A 19,017-nucleotide genomic window follows, 5' to 3' on the forward strand; every position below is an offset into this window, starting at 1 on the left:
ATATTATACATTGTAAATTATTTTGGGTTATAAACAATACTGTCCACCAATAGTTCAATGAATTGTTGTTTTTTTAATGATAGTGATGTAAATTTAAAAGCATTAAAATTTTTCCTATTTAAAAAGTATAATAAATTTAATCAGTTTTTGAGATTTAATTACTTGAATTTAATACATAGCTCAATCTAAACAAGTTCAAACATTATAAAAATATTTTGAAGAATAGCAACCGATTTTACACAATAAAAAAACTTTTTTAGGAGAACTAAAACCAAAGTAAAACTAAAATAAAACAGGAAATTTTTGTACGCTGAGTTTTTAGAAAAACCTAACTTGCATTAATTTTGTGTTAAATACGTTATACTATAACATGTTCATCAGTAAATCTTCATTTTTAGTATACTATTAGTTGCCTTGAGAATCTGTGAAAGCAGTGAAATACTCGTAAGCAGTTTTTAATTGTAGATTTTATTTACACTTAATTAGTGATCAGCAAACAACGGTCAGATCCGGCCCACTACGCGAAAATATCCGGCCTGGAAGTATTTTAAAATCACAAGCAATTTCTGCAAAGAAACAGATTTTTTTTCTCATATATTTAAAAATGTGCTCTTAATTTGATTTTGGTTAAAAGTTAGTATGTAATAAATGATTTCATACAATTTATAATAACTTTTCTATTTATAGATTTAATTTTACTGTTTTTATTATACTTATACAAAATTATGCCCTAAAAGACTTCTAACAAATCCGACCAGCTCAAAACCGTTATGTTGTGAACTTGACTCGTTAGTAAAAGACTGCTGACCCTTTTCTTAAATGTATAAATGTTTTGTTGGCGTGTTTTATCATAAAAAAAAATCTATTTACCATTAAGACGTCAATAACTTGTATTTCTGCTAATTTATTTTTTTTGTACAATAAAAACACTTTCTATTCTTATGTGGAAATAAACAGGTAAAATTTAATTCCAAAAAGAACATCAAATTTGTATGTAAAAAAGTATTTAAGCTACTATCTTATAACTGATTTTTTCAAAAATAAACGAAAAATATATTTTTATTAACTGTAAGTAGAATAATTTTTGATATTAACTTCCTATAAAGAATATTAGAAACATAAATTGTTTTTTTTTGTCAGCACTTAATAAACTACAGTAAAGTTAAATAAACGACAGTAACATAAACTAATCAAAATAAAAAAATACGTTTAGTAGCTGTCTTTTTTTTTATGTTTTCTATTCTAACATTAAAACAATAGTATCTATATTATCAAAGGATATTTTTCATTTTTCTTAAAACGATAAAATTTTATATTTACTTAGCTTGCCAAAATTATTCAAACTACATTGAGGAGTAGAAGAATTTATTAGATTATGTAGTTGAAGTTGTTAAACATGCATATTTATTAGTATAATGTGGTGAACATCTATCTCATAATACAGTAGTTATACAACTACAACGAAAGAATAATATTATTTTGCTTAGTTTAGCATGCTTAATTAAGATCATTAAACAAAACATCTTTACGTCTTTAAGACTAATAAACTGCTCGCTTGTTTAAATCTTAAAATATTTATGTTCAAAGTTGTATAACTATTTACAAACTATTTTACGCTTAAATATTTAAAAGTAATCAAAAACATATTTAATTAAATTCTGAAGCATGTACTTATTTTTCCGACAAAAACTAAAACTAAAACTTCACCGTTAACTAGCTGTTTGTACAAATTATACTGTGCTTTACACTATAGTAACAGTGTTACAATAACCTTTGTTAATAGTAAATTATACCTTAATATAATAAAACATAGTTTTATGCTTTAACCAAACTAGTAAAACTGTACTTAGCTTTTATACAGTTGTAGGTCATTGTGGTTTTTATGGTAGAAAACAACTTAAGTAAACTAAAAATTAAATAACAAAAGAAGAGCTCAAAAACAAGTTTTAGATTTAGTTACCCTTCTTTTATTTTCAAAACTTAACTACTTTCTAATACTTTGTTTTTATTGGAATTATTATTTTTATAGTTTAGACTGTTTTTTATTTATTTTTTAAGTATTATAAATGTCATATGTACTTTTATTATATTATCCAAGTAGTTATTTATATGTAAACTAATTGTTTAGTATTTTTCTACATACCTGATAAAAAAACAAAGTTGAGAAAGAATCATTAAAGTATGAATGATAATATTATTTCTATTGTTTGTCAGTGAAAAAATTAATTCTGTTTAGCTTATATTAGCTTTACTATTATGTAAATTACTTTTTGTTGTTTTAAATACTTTTCAACCTATTTTCTACTTTGCAATTACAATAATTACTTTTTAGCTAAACTAAATATAGTAAATAAAAAATAGGAAATAAATTCTTGAAAATACTTAGCTTGTTATGTTTAAACATCATCATTTAAACATCTATTTATAACCTTTTTATACTTTTTTGTAAGTATTTAAAATTCTGGTAAGTTTAAAAAAAGATCTAACAAAGACTTGCTTAAGATTTTATTAACAAAACAAGATTTTTCGTTCAGAAATGGTGCTTAAAAAAAGTTGTGTAGCTATTTTATAAAATTTATAACTTAATTAACATCTAGTAGTTGTGATTTTTAAATATCAAACAATTGACCAACTGAAAACTGCAATTATCTTTAAACAAGTGTTTTTTAAAGTTCACTGTAGTGTGCAAAAATTTTAATTTACGTTACACGGCAAATTTGTTGAATACTAAAAAAATAAATACGTTTGTAGTTTAACTAACAATAGTAATAAATATAAATAAAAAAAACTTTAAGTGTCATGTTTATTTTTTTGTTAATACTGTTACCGGCATTTTATATATACTCGAGGAATTATTTTTTGAGTTCTATGAGTTTTGAAAAGTCAGGTTCGCATATAATTTCTCATTTTTTAAAATGTTGTGAACATGGTAACTTTTTTATTCTGTGGGAGGCTCTGATTCAATAAATCTACCGTACATAAAATTGAGTAATAAACAAAAGTTATAATTTAACTTAATAAATCGATGACCGAATGATTTTCTATGCATTAAGTCTTTTTACCATAATTTTGAGCGTTTATTTCTTTATATTGTATAATAAACAATGTTTTTTAGTGTTTTTGAAAATATAAACGTACTACACCTAGCTTTTTAAGAACATCTAAAGCTTATTAATTTTGTATTTAAATTGTTAATTAATTTTCATAGATAACACTTGTTATATTATATTCCAGAAAAATAAATTTCAAAAAGAGTTTTTATTTCATGCACTGACAAAACATTTTATTAAAAAATAAAAATACATTTGTTTTTCTTCTATGAACTAAAGACCTCTAAATGTAAAAACCCTATCTATAACAGAAAATATTTAAGAAAGTAAGTTTTACTAGGCCTGTCAAATAAAACAAATAAAATTGTTATTGTTTTACCGGTCTTATATAAAACCTTTTTAAATACTTAGTTTTGTTAATAATTTAAATTTAATTGATAAAATCTGCTATGTAGATGTTTTGATAAGATATTTAGTAATTAAAGACTGTTTAATTCACGATCGCTAACTAAAAACCTCAAACTTGTTATTAAAAATAATCTAATAAATTAAAGCAGATACTGAAATTTATAACAACTTTATTTCTTACCTTATATTAAATCATAATTATTTTTATAATGTGCACTAATACTGGGATAATATATATTAAAAAGACTTTTTTTTACATACTTAAAGCAGTGGTGACGCGATATGATGTCTTAAAGGTACTAATCTGTCATGATACCCGTTAAAAGGCGAAGTTTATGTAAGTAAAACGTAATAAACGTATATTTTTAGATTATATAGCTAGTGAACAGTTAGTAAGAGTAGAGTAACGCTATCCGCTAGACAGCAATGTGTATTTTCGCGAAAGCAATGATATTTACTTTTCAGTTACATAATAAATATTAATTTAAAAGATATATACTTTTCAGTTAGTTAGACTTTGTGGTGCGATATTGTAATATTTTTTTGTTTTAATTTTAGCAGCATTAATTTAGTACATGACATTGTTTCATTGTAGTAAACAAGTCAGTCTATCAACTATACTAGAACCTTAGTTTTAATCTTAGTTTATATACACTCAGTTACTTTAAATACAAATTACATACGTTATTTAGTTGTGCTTAAATAATTTAGGCAACAACTTATATTCTGCCTTAAATATTAAATTGAAAATAAAAATATGTCAGAGAAACCTAGAAAGTTAACAAAATTAATATCTAATGTTGCCGCTTAAGGGGAATTATGACTTACTTAATTGTACATGACCTTACTGCATTCCCTAAATCGATGACTAACTTAGGTATAAGTGCGTCCACTGAATTAGAGCAACCTAACTACTACGACAAATACAGTTATCTCTCAAAACTAAATATTTCCATTTTTAGTTTTTAAAACCTTTATATAAATTGAAACTTTAAATATAAAAAATAAAAATATTTGAGATGACTTATGTTGCCCAGCACCCCTTGGGTATCATCATGCGTCGCCCTTGCTATGATACATACTAATTTTTAAAATCATTAATTGTATTATAAGTTTTAAGAACTTGACTAGTTTGATAAATTTTTGCTTTGTTCTTTTGAAATAAACTATTTTTTTTACTTCGTTGTTTTGTAGTGTACTCCAAATAAAAGAGTTTTAAAATAATAATGAATTTTAAAAAGCATTTTTGTACGTATATAAACAGTTTAAACAGTAGTTTTATTTTTGTAACAAATAGCTTAATTTTCGTGAAAACATAATATATATAAGGATTTTATTTTAGTTAAGTTATAAGGCATTAGTTAAGAAATAAGTTTTAAAAATTTCCCGAGAAATATTTATGTCAGGTTTCACGAATTAGTTACACTTAAAATTGAAAAAAAAAAGTAAATTAGTTTTATTGTCAAAAATAAATTTTACTTTGTTTAAATTTTATTTTCAAAGCTGATTATAGAAATAGTTTTATAAAAATATGTTCATAACTGATTTACATTTTATTTAACTTTTGTCAAAAAGATTAAAACACGATCCGAAAAGTTTTAAGTATATGAAATTATTTAAATTAAAAATATACTTATAGTTATTTGCAAATTGTATTTTAATTATAAATTAGTTTGTCATTTTGAATTTATATATTATGCAGCTAAGCTTTTTTTACGTGTTTAATGAAAAATGTCTCGCGTAGTTAAAGTAGTTTTAGTTTTACTAAAAAATGTTTCACTTAAAAAAAGTAAAACTGAAGTTATTTTTGGTTTTACTGATGTATGTTTTTACTTTTGCTTTTATAAAGGTTTTCAGTTTAGATTTTTTTTTTGATTTTTAAATTTTTTTTAAGAAATTAATTTTGTTTGATTAAAATAAGTTGATTGATTTTAATAAAAATACTTACTTAACATTTTCGTTTAGTCTAGTAAAGTATACTGATGTTTTTAAATGTTTGTTATCTTGGAAGAAAGTAAAGTCAATTGTTATAAATAAAAACATATGCATTGAATATGTTTCAGTAATATAAGTTTTAAATTTTTCAAAAGCAACAAGTTTTTAAGAAGTTTAACTAATGAAATGCTTCAATCAAATAAAACAATTGAAAATAAAGTTTATGAGTGGATAATAAAAAACTTGGACTCGAAAGTTTATGTGAATATGCTCTATGTACCAAATGATTTAAATGAAGGAAATAAACTGTTCAAAATTGTCAAATTAAAAGAAGGAGATAAATTGTTAAGATTCAAAATATTGATTGTAAGTTTGTATTAATAGTTTAGTAATTACTTAGAATTTAAAATATATAAATATAATAAACATGTTTTAGTTTGACTAACATTACTAATAAAGAAAAATAAGTATGTTTATAAAGTTTTTAATTACTTTAATTAGTTTTAGTAAAACCTTGAATATTTATCATTTGATATAAAACTAACTAAGTTCGTATTTAATTTAGAAAAAGAAAACTTTGGTTTTGTTTAAAAATATAAGTAGAAACTTTGGTTATAAACAATTGGTCGCATCAAAAAATCCTAACATTGCTTTTTTAATCTGTATAAAAAAACGTTATTTATGTTAGTCTAGATTTAAAAATATATATTTTATTTGTATTTATATACTTATATTACATCATTATTAATGTTTAGCGGTATAATCTAAAACAACTTATCGAAATGACCATAAACTAGACCAGTGGTTTTAAACTTTTTCAAAAGCTGTACACATTAAATAAGAAAAAAAAACTCTGTGCACTCTAAGCTATAATAATTTAATCAACTAAAATAAAAGTCTTTATAATGTTTGAATATATAAATAACTACTTATAAACAACTCTTAATTTATGTTATAACAAGCTTTTATAATAGAAAACACAAAATAAATATTATTAAGAATCATTTTTTTTTATTCTGGATTTCTGTGCACAGTAAAATAATTTACATGCACACTATACAGTGCACTGTGTAGTGCATAGGTGTACACCATAAAGACCAATGAACTAGACGGTAAATTTATTTATAAAAAATAAAAACTTCCTGCAATTTTCTATTTCATATGTTATAATTGCTTACTGTTAAAACTTTAGTAGTGCTAACGCTACCAAGTACACAAAAATTAAGCAAAAATAGTTTTGAAACTGCTTTAACACTAGTATTTTACAGGATTACCTAAACTTCAAGAAACAATTTTCCTCTGGATTGGTTCCCAATCCTAGAATGTTTAATGAAAATGACCTTGAAATGCACTTTATGTATTTTATTGAAGACCTTAAATGTTCTAAATTTAAACTAAAACAAGAAAAAAATACCCAAAAAAAAATTGAATACGTTTTTGAAATACAGAATACAACAAAAATATTTAAAAAACCTACAAACTTTCTAAGCAGCTCTAATAGACTTGGAAATTTGAGATCAAGTCATGGTTTGTTTGTGTCAATGCATATACTAATTGTAAATATAGATTCTAGAAAGTTATATATTTATTTTTAATAAAATTTATGCAGAGGTTTGTTTAACTTAAGTTATAATAAGCCACAAAAATAGTTAAAAAAAAGTATTAAAAGTTTTTGTTGGTCGTTTGTAATATAAATTTTACATTTTCAAGGCAAATTTTCATCTAAATTATAACTCTTCGTATTTAATATAAATAAATATCATATAGATTGTTAGATTTATACTAAACATTACTTTTTTTAATGTAAAGCAATAATTAATAAAATTTTATTTTGAAATTATTTGTTGCTTTTTTAGCAAAAGTTTTATAAAAATTTAACCTCCGTAGAAGCTAGCTATAGAATAGGGGTCAGTATTGCGGCTCACGGGGTATTTTAAAGCTTACAATAAAAGTAAAAGTTTTTTTTGATAAATATTTACCATGAGGCTCGTATATTAACATTCGTCTGTACTAACGCTCAGTTACCGCTTATTTTATCACATTTTGGTTTAAAAAATATTCTAATACTATTTACTAAAATTATAGCAATAGTCTGCGACAGTTTGAAATACTCAATTTATCTTAACATTTTCCTTGTATCGATATTAAGAAAAACTTTAAATTGTTTAGTTTAAATTGATTTGGTTTTCGCAAAACTTAAATAATAGAGTATCTTTAGTAAGTGCTAAACATGAATAATCTGTCTTTAATCTGAAATAAAATACTTTAAAAGCAATAAACGTGTTGTTTAATAAAACTAGATTTTGCACTTTTAAATGTTTTAGACATTTCAATAAAACTTTAAGTATTGATATTTAAAAACAAAAATTAAACAGGCAGAGAATTTGCTTCGTTACGACCTCATTACGGTAATGAAAGGACTGGTAATAGTTCACACTTAAGCAGTATACCACTACAAAATGTTGATTATCAGTCAAGCAGAGGTTTTTATATAGTTTCACTTACATAAACAACTTTCAATGATTTTATAACGCCTTGCACAACGTGTTTCTTTTTAAATACTTTCTTAACTAGTTTAATTTTGCAGAAATTCCTTCAATGATACAAACTTCAGAAAATATAATTCAAGTTCAGAGTCCAAGCACATCACAAACTACAGGTCCACAAACAAGTCGCTCTAGAAACACAAACAGTCAACAGCATGGAGAAATAAACAACCAGCAATTTCAAACTGTTAATCAACAGGCTTCCTCAGCTAATCGACAAACAGCTATTTATAGCAATCAAGTTATAATGCATCCTACAGATGAACATTCAGGTATTTCGAAGAATTAAGCGATTACTAAAACACTCATATAAATGATCGAAAAAAGTTACTTTATTTTGGTTTTAAGACAAATGTGAATATGATTAATGTTAAGAAACATAAGTTTAAAAGTTGTACATATAAAGAAACTTTATTCAGACAAAGAATTGACGTAAACTTTTAAGGATAGTAGCGTTATATAAGTATGTTTAAAGTTAAAATCAATTTGACTTGTATTTTATTACATTAGACTAAATTCGTTGTAAGCAGACTAAATAAAACAAATCTAGTCGTTAATCTACCAAACTTTAAGGTAATTTAGATGAGGTTTGTGTTTTAATATATAAAATTAAAGTTGGTTTATTGACAAGCAAGTCGTTAGGCTTGTTTACAAAAGACTATGCAATAAAAAAGTTTTTAGTAAGTTATTCTTTGTTTGTTTGAAAAAAAAAACAAGTCCCGTTTTTTCTTAATAGGATCTACTTTAGTATAACTTGTTTGTTGTTGTCTAAAATAAACAAATTTAGTAGTAATTAAATTAAAGTTAGAAAAAAAAAAGTTTAGTTTAAAAAAAGAAAGAATTAAATATTGTTCTACTTATTGTTAAAATAACTAAATACAAACTTAAGTTTAGAAAATTTATTTTTAAAGTTATTTTGTGGTTTTAAACATTAAAAAAACGTTATTGTAAATTATTTAGCTGTATTTTTTTTGTTTGTCGACTTATGTTCATGCTTATCTAACAAACACCATTAAAATATACTATAGAACCATGCTTTTAATCAAAATTATAGACTAAAACCTAATTGTAAACAAGTAAAACAGTTAATAAACTTAAAAAGTGAAATATATTAAAATAAACATAAATTAACTTAAAAATACGTAGATTTTCAATCACTTTCGCGAAGCCAGATAGATACTTCTCATCAGCAATTCCAATCACGACGAAGCAATTTAAACAATCAAAATACAAACTTAGATATTACAGATATTAATAATCGGTTTTTACAACTACTCAATCAACTTCAAATGCAAGGTAATTCAGTAAATATTTACTTCACGGAAGTTTATAAAAAGTATGTTGAACTTATGTTTGTAAAGCATATCGTTACAAGTTTTAGTGAGGTTTTAGTTTAGTTTTAGTTTTACATCGATAATCTTAAAAAACGAAACAATATAAAAAAAAAAGTTTTTATTGAATAAAACAAATTTTTTATACCGATAAGTTGATTACGCATAATGACATTTATATTTAAAATCGACACATAAAATTAGTTTTTGCAATAGAATAACAATATGAGAGTACTAAACACCGGGAAATATAAATTTTATAAAATCTAACAGAAGCCGCTTTATTTTTTTCCTCGAAAACTCAAACATTAAAACTGTGTTTATATAGGAAACTATTTATCAATAATATTTTGTTTTTTATTTTAATTTATTAGTTTTATTCCAAAAACAAAAACTCAGCCAATCATATATTGGAATTCAACATCCGAATTAAAGTCCAAGATAGATTAGTTGTCAATAGAAATTTCACCTTGAACAGTGAAGGCCTTCATATTTATTACGGAGATCAACAACGAACACTAACGGTATTTCTTTTTTACTTTTAAGGTTTTCATAGGTGAACCGAAATTTGGTTTAAAAAAAAATTTGTAGAGTTTTTTCAGTCTATATTCTATTGCAATACTACTAAAATTACTATTAAAAAAAACTAATAACGCGTCCAACCTTCTTTTTTGACTTAATTTAAGTTTAATATTGCGGATGTTTAAAACTATCTATAGTTTTTGTGTACATTTTAGAAGTTTTATAAAGATTAATGTATCCTTATAGATATAAAAATTGTTTTGAACTCATTTAAGACGTTATTTTCCAAAAGCAAAACATTTTTTTAACTACAAAGATTTTATTTTGAAGTGCAAAAGCTACAAATGCATGGCTTAACTTTTGCTTATTAGGTCCTTGAGCGTCATGAACCTTCAATGGCATCAATGATAAGAGCAACAGGTTTTAATGGTATCGAAATTAGAAAACCGGCAGTTGTTGACAGAACCGTTGAGAATATCTTAAAAGCCTTTAGATGTGGCATACTTATAAAATACAACAACAGAAACAACTCATTACTAGTTTACAGGTACAGAACAGCTTTAATACTATAAATATTAAATAAAAATTCAGTTAGTTAAAACTTGATTTTAAAGCTTTACCGTAGATAGTTTGGGCTTTTATGTTGTATTCTATATGTTATGCTTTTTATAAAAAAAGATTATTTTTTTAAGGTAATGATGTTAGTTTAACAACTTAGTATGGGATGAAAATTAAACAATAAAACAAGACGTGAAATTTATTTACTTAACATTTCAAAAAACGTAAAGTAACTAACGAAAGTTATCTTTATAAGAGCTATAAATTTACAAAAGTAGGTTTGTTAACTAAGGGAGAAACTTTTGTTTTGAATTAACTAAAAAATGATAGAGTAGTAAATTGTAAAATGCTGTAAATTCTATATGTTTCTAAACATATTTTTGAATTTTAAAAACAGTTTCAAGAATTTTTCATTAAATCAAACTTTAAGAAGTTTAGTTAAACATCATAGTTATTCTTTAATAATACAAAAAGCTCTAAACTAATACTTAGTTTTAGTACCGCAGAACTTTAAGCAAGTAGCACTAAAATTAAAGTTTACTTTTAACTGTTAACACGTTAAAGTTTTAACGTACTACAATACTTGACGTAATACTTATGACTTTAAAAACATTTGAACACTTTTTATGATTTTTCTTTCAAAGTTAAAGAGAATACATGGTTCAGTCACCTAACTAAGATACTCTATTAAGCAGAAAACATGTATATTTTGAAAGCTATATCGAAAAACTAATATGCGACTAATTGTTAAAATATAGTAACAAAGTATAGAGTAAAAAAAGTTAAAAAATCAATTTATTTGCTTTATACACTAAGTATGTTTAGTGGTTTCATATGATATTTATCCAGTCTAGGTTGTAGAAAATAGTATTATATTTAGACAATTATGGAATTTTCAACTAAAATTTTTTGGTATAGGTACATTAGCAAAGTCTTTGTTATATGTTGTTTAAAAAATTTAAAAAATTTAATTACTAACTAAACTTAAGTTAAAATATAAATTAAAGATATCTCAGTATTTTTTAATATGCTTTATATAAAGAAACAATTGTTGTAAACAACTTGAGTGTACTTCTTTTTCTTTTTGCTTACTTTATTTATCGTATTGTTGTTAAATCTTTACTTATATACACTCACAGTAATATATAACTTTAAATAATTCTAAAGGCATAAGCTGTTGTATAAAGCAAAAATTTGTTTTACCACTTAAATGTTTTTTTTTAGTAAAACAACATACTGTGTTTTATTTCTCTTTAAATGTGTGCTTCTTTTCTTCTCATATGTTTCATTTTTGAAAAACTTCAAAATCTAAATGTTAAATAAAAGTTTTTTTCTCTTAGTTTTAAAATATAAAATAGACAATGTAAATCGTTTGTTTTTAGCTCAAAGGGCTTTTTATACACCAGGTCGTTTTAACCAAGCTTTTTGAGCGTTTATTTTTTATCTTGTTCAATAGACTACTTTTTAAGATTTTTAACTGTTGTTGTTACCATTTTTCTTGTAATAAAACTATTTCTATAACTTTAAATTATGCTCAATTAAATTTATTTGCTTTATACACTAAGTTTTAAAATGATATATAGCATTTATTTCTAAGTATGATTAAACATTATTTTAAGTAGCTTTCTCATACATTTCAACTTGTCTTGTTTTTTTATTATTTTTATTAAACGTTTGTGCACAATGGCTTAAGTTTTTGAAGTTTTATTTAGCTATAGTTAAACTAATTTTTACTTAATGAATTTTGCATTAATAAAACTTTTATAGTTGTTCTACTAACAATTATCAACTAAATTTTAAGTACTTGGTTGTTTATTATTTTCAGTTTTATTCAAGGCAGTAGTCATATATTAATTTTAGAACGTGTTATTTTTATTAGAATACGTATTTGTATTCTACAGTGTTTCCTTTTTGAGTAAAAAATTTGTTGTAACTGTATTTTTAGATATGTTAACGTTGATTAAAAAAAGTGTTTATTTTTTCAGTTGTTAATAATATTTTATAAACTAGTATTTAAGAGTTATTGTTGTATTAAATACAATGTTTTTGCTTTTACAAATTATTTCTACAATGCTGTAAATTAAAATTAATAAGAGAATTAAAAGTAATTATTATCCTATAATTTAAATTTAAAAGAATGCATTTAGTTTTTTACACAAAGTGAATAATTTTTTAGAAGTTTGAGTTACTCAGTACAAAGTAATATATAAAAAGTATTTAATCGTACAACAAGAAAGGTTTTTTTTCAAAAAATAGATTTGTAAATAAAACGAAGTTTTGTGTTTAACTTCAATAGCAAAATTTTTATTTATGAATGTAAGTTGGTAAAACTTGAAAGACTTCATTCGTTCACGTCAAGAATTTTGTCAGCTTATTAGATAAAAAAGAAGTGAATGTTTAATAAAAATGAAGAATTATTTGAGAAATAATTGAAGTAAAAATTAATTTGATGAAATTATTTTGGGACTGTATGAGTATAATCGGTTTATCGAAAATTAAAGTTTATTCCTCTCAGAAAGGGAATCTATTGTTTGTTAAGTAGTATCGAAACTTTAAATGCGTGTTTTAACAACGTCTTTGATGAAATGAGTTTATTTATGAAAATAAAAGTCTTGTTTTCTCAATTATGGATTAAAAGTAAACTTTTTATATTTTAGTGGTTGAAAATTTTAACTTATTGGTAAATATTTTTAGTAAGTTTTTTACATAAATTCAAACATAACAGATGAAAACATAATATAATTTTAGTTATACAAGACATACAAATTCAGTAAAACTAAATATATTTTGAGCAGTTCTCATCAGTAAAGTACAAAGCTACCAAGATATAAGATTTTACAACCTTATATTGTTAACAAAAAAGTGATAAAAGACAAAAGCAATTATCAACAATTAAGATTAATAAACTTACTTACAATATAATTAACCTACAGTAAAACTTTACATCAAAATGATGACAATAACAAGCCTTATAAAGTACAAAGAAAATAATGAAACATTATAATCAAAATCGTTTTGCTGACATAAATCAGGTTTCCTTAATAAGGTATGTTGATGACTGTTTTGTGTTTGTAAAAAGTGACAAAATTATGGATAAGTTTTTGAATTGTGCTCTTAACTCTATCCGTTTCACAATGAAAATGCTTTTTTAGATGTACAAGTTAACAGGAAGACAATAGACTGTTTATATCGGTTTATAAAACTTTAACCTTAACAGGTTGTTATTTGAATTATCAATTCAATTGCAGTTTAAAAAGAAAAGTGAATCTAATCAGAACTCTGTGTCATCGTGCACTTAAAATTTGTTCCCCAGAGCTGCTACTAAGTTAAATCAAACAGATCAAATTACTATTAAACAAAAATGGGTACCTACAAGAGTTAGTTAACAAAATAAAAAAATTGCAGTTGAAAAACTTAGATAAAAGAAAGACATTAGAACTTGAAAAAGTGTAGTTATTTTAAAACTTACATTAATTAAAGCAAACCCAAGGATTGTCTTCACGTCAAAACTACTAATAACACCCAGGTGGTAAAGATCGAATATCCAATTTAAATAAAAGTAAGGTAATTTACCAATTCAGCTGCTGTTGTAAAGCAAACTATATCGGATTGACAACATGAAAACTAAGGAAAAGGATAAAAGAGTATGTCCTAAAGAATGTACAGATTTTTTATTAAAAAAAGGAATGATATACCAGTTAAAGTTCTGCATATTTCAAAACGTTTGTCTACTGCAGAACACTTGGTAAACAACTCAACGTGTGCAAACAGTTACTATCTAAATAGATTTAAATTAATTAAAATTATAACAATATTTTTGATCTAATTAAGCTAGAAGCAATTTGCATTTTATTAAGGAAACCTGTTTTATGCAAGAAAAAACCGTTTTGAACTTACTGTTTCTTTATTTTCGTAGTACTTTATAAAGTATATCATTGTAATTATAGTAATATATAGTTTAAATGTAGTTTAAATATTTTGTAAGTAAGCTTAATAGTTTTAATTGTCAACTAATTGCTTCTGTCTTTTATTTCTCTCTTGATTACTTTATGATTACTTTTTTACAATATAAGTTTGTAAATTCTCATCTCTTGTTCGCTTTGTACTCTACTGATGAGAAGGGATCGAAATATATTTAGTATTATTGAAATTGTATTATCTTCTTGTATAATTTATTACAAAGGGCTAGAAATAGTCAAGTTGTAAATTCACGTTTCAATCTTCATTAAATAACGTTCATATCTTATATTTTATTATATATACAGTAATGATATATTTCTTTTGAGTTATAATGCCTAAAAAATAATTTAAAATTCTTGTGAAAGTTTTTGAAAGTTAAAAACAAGATTATCCAAAAATAAACTTATTTCAATACATCTTTTAGATTTTTAAACAACAACGTATATTTGTAAACTTTTAAAATTCATATTTAAAAAAAACTTTTTATTTATCTTTGTAAAGCAGGTTTAATTAAATTATCAGTTACGATTAGTTAACAAATGTTTTTCGGTCAGTAATACTAAATACAAATTTAATATTATAAAGAATCTAAACTTATAACAAAAGTAGTAAATAAACATAGTTGAGAGTTTTCCAATCAGAGGTCTTTAGTAATTGAAAATACAACCACAACTTTTTAATTTAGCCTAGGTTTCTTTATTAATATTTTAAATTATTATTTTTGAATCAACAAACGTTAAAGTCTAGTAGGCAAGTACCGCTGATTTAAAATGAAAAAAACATATTAAGCTAAAGATAACAAGTATAAGCAATTAAGATGATCTGTAGTTATTAAAACTAGTTGGTTATATACTCTCTGAAATTGTGTTTGTCTGAGAATACTACCCACTTTTTTTAACTTAGATTTTAGTTTATACTGAAAATAAAAGTATAGATATATTAGTTAATTGCGAACATATAGTATAAATATTATCTCTTTTTGTTCACAAGTTCTACTTTAATTTAATTAAAAAAAGAGTAGTTAATTAGGTAATTAAACTCAATGTACAATAACTTAAGTATGAGTTAAGTTATAGGATTATAGAAAAATAGAATAACTTTCTTTTTTATTTAAGCAAAGTTGTTCCTAAGCTTTTAATGAACTTTGAAAAAAATATATTCATTAAAAATTTCCATTATATGGTTTTGTTGATAAAAAAGATGCTGAGACTTTTCAAAAATCGTTAGGTTAGACGAGTTAAATTTAATATTTTATTGAACGACAAAAAAAGCGCTCAAAGTATTTTGTCCTAGGACCTGGTGCACGAATAAACCTTTCGGTTATATAATGAAATAATCATTGCCTTTACAAAACAAAAAGCATATTTTAAAATAATTTTTTTAGAGACAGTAAAACTTTTTTTACACACTACTAAGCGGAAGAAGATTTTTAAAACAATAGCTGCAATTTACTACTTTTTTATTGAGTTAAAAGTTCAAGAGCCACTAGGCCAGCAATCGAACAATTTTTGAAAAACGCAAAAGGGTTTAATGTAATTTGAATAAAAAAACTTACAAAGAAGATATTTATTTAACAATGTAACTACACACAAATATTGTTGTTAGTTTAAAGCAGTTAGCATGTAATGTTGCGAGTTGTTTTAGATGAAACAAAACTAAAACTTAACCAAACATGAATTATTAAACAACCTTTAAAAGGTTATTTAACAAAAAAAATTAACAATCTTTTTCAATTAGCATAGGTGTATTATGATATTAGAAATTTGATTAGTTTTTTAAATATAGGTAGGATATAAAAGTACATAATACAGTTTTATAAAATATAAAATTAAATCTAAAATGTTATTAAACTAAAAATATAAAAAATTGTAAAATGTACTATAAAAAAAACTTGAAAAAAAGCTAATTGCAAACCTGCTTAATTTTATCAGATAGGATATACTATTGAAATAGTTTTTAATTTTGCAAATATTAGCTTTTGCCAAGCTGAAATATAAAAAAATAGTTTAGTTAAAAACATATAATCTTTAAACTTATATAAATATATATTTAAAGTTCAGATTTTTTGAAAGCTATATCCGAAAATAATTTGTTTTCTGTATTAAATGACAAATTTTACAAAGTCTTTTAATTCATTTAAACACTTTTTTTTAATGTTTAGTGTACTTAAAAAACACCTTTTAAAAATAAGCTTGTTTTATAAATGAATCAAAGTTCTTTTTAATACTAGAAATGTTTCTAAATCAAGTATAAAGTTTATAGAAACTGAGATAAAGATAATTAAATACAATTCTTACGTTAAAGTAAAGTTTTGATATACAAGAAATTGTTTAAAGTTAGTAAGTATTGTCATAAAAAAAATTAACTCATTTATACTATTTATAAAAATATTTGTAGACTTAAATATTGCTTTTTATATCTATATTTATTACAAAAATTAATAAAACTTATTCGTGCTGTAGTTAAAAAAAGTAATTACGAATATATAACTAATGAGTGTATACATGGTTTTAGGTTTTCACAAGCAAGAGTGTTCGTAACCTCCCACTTGCACAGAAATGAAAAAATTCAACGAAGCGCCGGAGGTTCAGGTCAACTACCACTAGAAGCGCTATGCTACCCTAAATGCTTATACAACTCTCCCCTTAACTATGAAGATAAAACAGTTGTTCTAAAAATAGCTTCAAGCAAGGTTATGGTAGAAATTCAACCGCTTCGAATTGACCAACTGGCCGAAGAGGTTCAAAAAACGAACAGAATACAATCTAATTTTAATTTAAATGAACAAAGAGTTGAACAGTCAAGCTTGAATAGAAACACTAGGTCTAATCAAGATATGAGCTTTAACCCAACAATGAGCTAACATAATGTTTATTTCAATATTTTAATATATATTAAATTAATGTTATGGTTTTTGGACAATAACAACAATATGCACAGTAGTTTTTTTACTTAACTTACATATTTTTTTTTTGTGTTGTACAATTAACAAATTAAAAATAGTTATGTAAAAAATAAGTACTGCAAAAAAGAATATTTAATAGAGTATTCAAGAGTATTTAATAAAATACATGCCATAGTTATTATATATCAGGGTTTCCTAAAGTCGGCCAACACAGGTACTCAGCGGGCCATGAGCACCAAAGGGCCAAAGAGAGGGCTATGTGCAGTTAAGGAGCCACTAGATATTCTAGAGTTGTCGATGAAGAGCAAAATAAAACGTCTTATGTTTTTTTAATGGTAGTTTTGAAACTTTATCTAGATTTTCTAGAGTAGGTGATGAAGAGCAAAAAAAAGTACTAGGTGTTTTTAATTGTAGTTTTGAAACTTAGACTAGATTTTCTGGAGTTGTTGATGAACAGCCAAAAAAAAAAAACAATCTTAGGTGCTTTTAATGGTAGCTTATCGAGTAATCTTGTTGAAGGGGGCCATAGCTATTTTAATTTCTTTAAAGGGGGCTATAAAAAAAAAAGTTTGGGAAACCCTGTTATAGATTAATGACTGATACTAGGTAAAATATATGTTAACCACTGACATTGTACAACGGACCAATAAGCATTAATTGTTAAATTTTAAGTACAATACTACTAAAAATTTAATGTTGATTATTTAGCACATAAACGTAAATATTATTCAAAAATGTTATTACTAGACGACAGTTTTATTTTATACTTTAGTCACTTTTTGAAACTTAAGTATAGTATATTTGGTACTTTTTGTTTAACCTTCGTTTTAATTTTACTTTAATTATTGTTTTTAATATAAATATTTTATATTACTCTTAATTTATAAAGCTTTAAATACCATAAGCTATTTTTTTTTACACTTTTTTATATAAAAAAGATACAATTTTTAGAAGTAGTAAAGTTTAAATTTATAAAGCTGTTTTTAATAATCAAAAAAAATAATTTAAATTTATTAAGTAACGTTTATTTATATACTTCATTTTACAATGTGATCGATTAATATATACTTTACTTACTTTTAATCTTAACTTGTAATTTTTGATGCAACTTAATATTTTTCTGTTCTTTTTCGATAACTTATGAAATGATACAGAGCACTTTTTGAAATTGGAATCAAACTCTTTAAATTGATCAAGAATTTTTGATATTACGGAATTTAGTTTTTTATAATCTATCAAACGATTATCGTAATGCTATTTTTAATGCTTTACCTTAAAAATAAAGATTAGAAGTATACGAAAATTTTACTAACTTTTAATAGTTTATCTTATATACATATAACTGTATATTCCTATGTAACGTGGTAAAATAGTATTTAATTGTTCAAACTTTGATTCGCTTGTTCTACTTTTTAATCAATCATAAAATGACTAACCAACTACAACAACTTTTTTTTATCTTGATTCTGTTTTCAAATGTAGAAAGAAAAATTTACAAAATTGAAACTTGAACTAAAAAATTCTTTAATTTCAATAAAATTAGTCCTAAAATGACTATTTAAATTGAATACTTACCTCATAATGCTAAAATATTTACCTCGTATACCTTTAAGTTTTTTAGTTGCTAATTAAACATATTTTTTAAACACTTTAGTTACTTTATTAAAAGTTTATTTTATACTTTTCTAGTAAAAAACATTTCCAGCTCGTAAATTATATTCAATACAGTTACGAAAATTTATACTAAACTTAAATTAATTATATAGCATTAAAATGCGTACAACTACATAAATTTTAAACTT

The 19,017-nt window shown here is 23.8% G+C and overlaps 1 protein-coding gene across 1 annotated transcript; it reads left to right on the forward strand.

Annotated features, from left to right (window-relative positions):
- Positions 1-8,083: 8,083 nt before the first annotated feature.
- On the forward strand, positions 8,084-17,181 carry LOC145842771 (uncharacterized). The gene is made up of 5 exons (XM_082950254.1): positions 8,084-8,211; positions 9,086-9,235; positions 9,670-9,794; positions 10,164-10,339; positions 16,825-17,181. The coding sequence occupies exons 1-5, from the start codon at positions 8,187-8,189 to the stop codon at positions 17,171-17,173; spliced, it is 825 nt and encodes a 274-aa protein (XP_082806380.1). The 5' UTR covers positions 8,084-8,186; the 3' UTR covers positions 17,174-17,181.
- The last annotated feature ends 1,836 nt before the right edge of the window (positions 17,182-19,017 follow it).

This window comes from Thalia democratica, chromosome 8 (genome assembly GCF_965202585.1).
Source record: "Thalia democratica chromosome 8, ktThaDemo2.hap1.1, whole genome shotgun sequence".
Taxonomy (NCBI): domain Eukaryota; kingdom Metazoa; phylum Chordata; class Thaliacea; order Salpida; family Salpidae; genus Thalia; species Thalia democratica.